At 41.9% G+C, this 4,534-nt stretch overlaps 1 protein-coding gene across 1 annotated transcript; it reads left to right on the top strand.

The window, feature by feature from the left end:
- Positions 1–844: 844 nt before the first annotated feature.
- On the top strand, positions 845–3,356 carry LOC132824621 (amphoterin-induced protein 2-like). The gene is made up of 2 exons (XM_060839221.1): positions 845–1,081; positions 1,520–3,356. The coding sequence occupies exon 2, from the start codon at positions 1,592–1,594 to the stop codon at positions 3,155–3,157; it is 1,566 nt and encodes a 521-aa protein (XP_060695204.1). The 5' UTR covers positions 845–1,081; positions 1,520–1,591; the 3' UTR covers positions 3,158–3,356.
- Positions 3,357–4,534: the final 1,178 nt, after the last annotated feature.

The following is a 4,534-nucleotide window of genomic DNA, read 5'->3' as shown; positions in this document are numbered from 1 at the left end:
CAGGTGGATACAAGTTTAGAAAAGGATAAAACTTGTTACCAAATCGTCTATTGATCACCTTAAAGTGCTTTGCTAAATTTGCTAAAGGAAGATTAGATGGTAGAAACTGTAAATATTTAAGGAACTTGCATTGCTGAAATAAATGACATTTTCTTTTGTAGTCCTTTTTTTTCATCTTTCCTCTGAACATCAACGATAACTGCATTTTACAGTTTGTTTATTTTTAAGAGCGGGCGACTTTCACTCGTCGTGTACTCGGATTCTTTAAAAAGAACAATTTGCACCATTCTAGATAGCTGGCGTTTGCCAATTAAGTCAATGTATGATTAATTATGTGGAGGGAAAAGACCGTCGGTTCCTGAAACCCAATACTTCCTGCACATGACAATTCAGAATCTTAGCAACAAGAGCTAGTTGCTGTGACCAAAGGATGGCACGTAAGCATGTTAATTAGTCCCTTACCCCTGATTCCTGACAGACAGGAACCTCCCGCGATCACTCTCGATCACTTGCTGCTGCTTGTAATGAGTATCCTCTGTGCGTTTTTTTAAAAAAAGGCTAGTCTAAAGCCCACTTTGACCAGTTCCATTGCTTCTGCAGGTAACAGCGCAGTCAGAAAGGAGGAAGCATCAGCGAAATGAACGCTTGCCGAGGTTCAGAATGGAACACTCAATGTGAAGGTGTACTCTCTATCAGTCAACATAATGTGATAAGTACAGCTCCTCCCCTCCCTCTCTATCTGCATCTGTAATCTTTCACAGGCTCCCACCCTGATGGGCTCAGCCAATCTCAGGGAGCTGATAGCAGGCAGTCGTCACTTGCTGGCTCCTCGCTCCTCTCTCTGGTGTTCCATACAGCAGGCTGTGTTGTAAAATGGAATATGATAGAGACACAGACGCCAGGCAGACCCCACTCTGCGCCTGTACTTTAAAAGTTCAGAGAACGTGAGAGACACCAGCCGATGGCCAGCACCCAACAACAGCAAGGGAAATGTGCATTGGTCCAAACATAACATTTTTCTAAACTGCAATCAAACATCATCGGGATCTTGCAGCCAATTGTCCCTTTCTTCAGATTGGAGGTACTTTTTTAAAAATATATATATTGTTCAATATGATTTGCATGTGTTGCCTAACTTTTTTTTCTGTTACTGTTATCATTGCAATAACCCTTTTGCCAATTCATCAGTTACCTCTATGCTTAGTGAGTTAAAATTTGGCTAGTCATAAAAGTTATTTTTGGAAAGGAAGCTAAATGTATACAAGAATCCACATGCAATGTTAAAAGTATTACCCACTTGCTGTGACAAGGTTAACAAAAGGTGAATTTCAGATTTGACAACTAGGTAACAAATAACAATTGTTAAATTATACTGTGTAGATTGATCAGGATGGTTTGCGCAACAAACTACTGTAGGTTAGCTGCTAACTATGTGAAATAGTTGTTAACTAATTTTAATCTGCTTGACTGTTTCAGTTTATTAGAGCTGGGGTGAATTTGGTGATGTTTATTTTCCTAGTGACACGCCCAGTCCGACGGGAATGACTCCATGTGCATCCTATGTCAAGGGCCACTGGAAGCCTGTTGAGAGATGGCCATGATGTGCTCACAGCGCCCAGTCTTCTCCTCTGTCCTCCGAGGTCTCCCCTTCACACCCCAAAGACTAGTGCTGCTGCTGCTGCTTTCTGCCTGTATGGCGGGCAATGCTTCAGGAACCTGCCCTCCAGTCTGCATCTGTGCGAGCGACATCACCACTTGTACCAACAAGAACCTGACCACTGTGCCAAGGACGCTCCACAAAGTTGTGACCAGCCTGGATGTTAGCTATAACAGCATCCGCCTCCTTGACTCTAACTGGGCCCCTGCTATTTTAGACAGACTGAAAACCCTCATTCTCAATCACAACAGCATTGATTTCCTCTCCAGAGGGGCCTTTGCTTCTACCCCCCAGCTGAGGTATCTAGACCTGTCCTCCAACAAGCTGAAAACATTAGGCAACTCATCGTTTCGAGGTTTAAACTCTCTGGAGACCCTCCTGCTTTACAATAATCAAGTGGCCCAACTTGGCGCTGGAGCTTTCGAAGGTTTGTACAAACTTCGTAAGTTATATCTCAGTCAGAACCTGATCGCCCACTTCCCTTTGCACTTGTATAAAGGGCAGTCCAGCCTTCCACTGCTCGAACTCTTAGATCTGTCCTTCAACAAGTTAACTTCTGTGCCAGTCCTCCAGGTAACTGCACTGTCTGTTCAGCTACAGAGCGGTTTGTATCTGCATGCAAACCCATTTATTTGTGATTGTTCTTTCTACACTATGGTCACTTACTGGTATCACAGGCGGTTTAGGTCTGCAGTGGATTTTAAAGATGACTACCGATGTTATTTTCAACTTGACTCCACGAGAAGTGTTAGTATTTTACTGATCCATGATGACCTTTTGAATTGCTCCAATAGTACTGTGAACGGCTCCTTTCATGCTTTAGGGCTGCGATATGAGGCTCACTTGGGGGAAAGACTGGTGATAAACTGCGACAGCAAGATACTGGATCCAAATACAAATGTTCTCTGGGTCACACCAAGGAATAATACATTGCAGCCAGGCATTCAAGATCAGGATTTGCGGGTATTATTGAATGGAAGCCTTGAGATTCAACAGGTCCGACCTGAAGATGCAGGCATCTACTCTTGTATAGCAATTAACAGCAAACGGATGTTAAACGAATCAATCGAGGTAATGCTGAAGGTGCATAACTTTACACAAACTGGGCAACGCTTGCAGACCTTTAACACTGCCTTTACCACACTCTCTGCCTGCCTTGCCAGCATTATTTTGGTCCTGATCTATCTTTATTTGACACCTTGCCGCTGTTGGTGCAAATCCAAGCAGAAGCCCAGGAAGCCGAATGGAAATAGTGCCCACTCTTCGATCCTGAGCGCCACTCCCTCCCATGAAACTGCCGGCGCAGATCGGAAAGTCAGCGCTTGCAAGCGGGTGGTTTTCCTGGAGCCGGTGAAAGAGCCTCTGAAAGGTCAGAACGGGAAAATGAGACTGCACCCCGCCAACCATGCCATGGCGGAAAAGATCCTGAGGGGCAAAAGGGGCAAAACTGACATTGACGCGATCAGTTCTGCGTTCTCAGATAAGCTCATCGTAGCATAATCTGAATATCAGGGAGATTGCTACCAATTAGACACACTGAGAATCGGCTGGAATTTCTGATAAATCCTGTTTGTGGAAAGCTGAAGGCTGGATTGAAGGATAACTTTGCTGCATTGAATGTTAATCGGGCTATGTCACCTTGGAGAAAAGTTTTACAAATCCACTCCATTCTTGGATCCTTCATGAGGGTACAAGTACACACTGCTCTACTTTCTAAATTCTGCACATTATCCTGGCTCTTTTGCTTGTCATAAGTTATAAATAAATTAAAACGCAATGAACTTGACAGACAGGTGAAATGCCATAGTGAAGTTGTTTTACAGGAATGTCTGTGCCGCATGTTTACAAGCCTTCTATCAAGTTGGCATAGCCCTTCTTTTTTAGAAGGTCTCATTGTTTTGGACTGCTGTTTTACTCAATCCTTAGAAGCCAAGAGTACAATGAAGCCTCATTTAATGGTTTTGCGTCTGCTTCATACACACCGGCAGATAATATGCAATGCTAATTTTGCTCTAATAACTAATGAAGCTGTGTGAAAAGATTAATCTTTGCCACAAAAACTCAGCACACTCTTATAATATTCAATTTGTCATGGACCTTTGCCACAAATTACATTTTTAAAAATTCCAACGACAAACCCATTATTCAGACCTGCTTGATGACAATAAACACGTACTGTATTGTTTATCTTCCTGCTGTACAAACATTGAGTAGAGGCATACATTTGTATGGTAGAGTATAAATTAAACTTTTTGTACAATGATTTAAAGCATTGCCCACATTGCTAGTTTATGCATACATTAATTTATCCCATGCGTAGGGAATTGGGAAGTTGCAATGATGTCAGTTGTCATTTCAATGTAGCATTAATAAAGTGGAAAGGTTACCAGCATTAAGATCACCAGTTCATAGGCTTCAATATTCTTGTCGATGTACTGAAAGCCTCCAACTGGAGGATTTCAGTTCGCTGACCCAGTAAAATATCAGACTTTGCAGTCGGAAAATGCAATCCGAAATTTCAGTCTCACAAGGTACTGATGTTTGTCGTTCCCTACCGTATAAGCTTCATCAGCTCAGTCTCCGCTACAAGATGCTCCAGGGACATGTTAAATGAAAACCCTCCAGTTATTTCTTTTTTTTGAAGCTCAGACATGCCTCTCAGTGCTTACAGCCAAGTTATAGTGATGATGCTGCCTGAACAGACAGTTCTGTCTAACTTAATTGAACAGGGAAAGAGGTGGAACTGTGAAAATAAATTAAATAATCGTAAAAAAAAATCTATAATACATTATGGAATAAATTATTATTTATAATCTTTGAACTGAAATTATTTAATTAAAGAATTTATTTCAAATCTAAAAATGGATGGAAAAACAC

Source organism: Hemiscyllium ocellatum, chromosome 19, assembly GCF_020745735.1.
Source record: "Hemiscyllium ocellatum isolate sHemOce1 chromosome 19, sHemOce1.pat.X.cur, whole genome shotgun sequence".
Lineage (NCBI taxonomy): Eukaryota > Metazoa > Chordata > Chondrichthyes > Orectolobiformes > Hemiscylliidae > Hemiscyllium > Hemiscyllium ocellatum.
Note: the sequence above shows the minus strand (reverse complement) of the source record. Positions and strands in the feature narration are given on the sequence as shown.

Coding starts and splice junctions, on each gene's coding strand:
- LOC132824621 (XM_060839221.1), top strand. CDS start 1,592: ATGGCCATGATGTGCTCACAGCGCCCAGTCTTCTCCTCTGTCCTCCGA.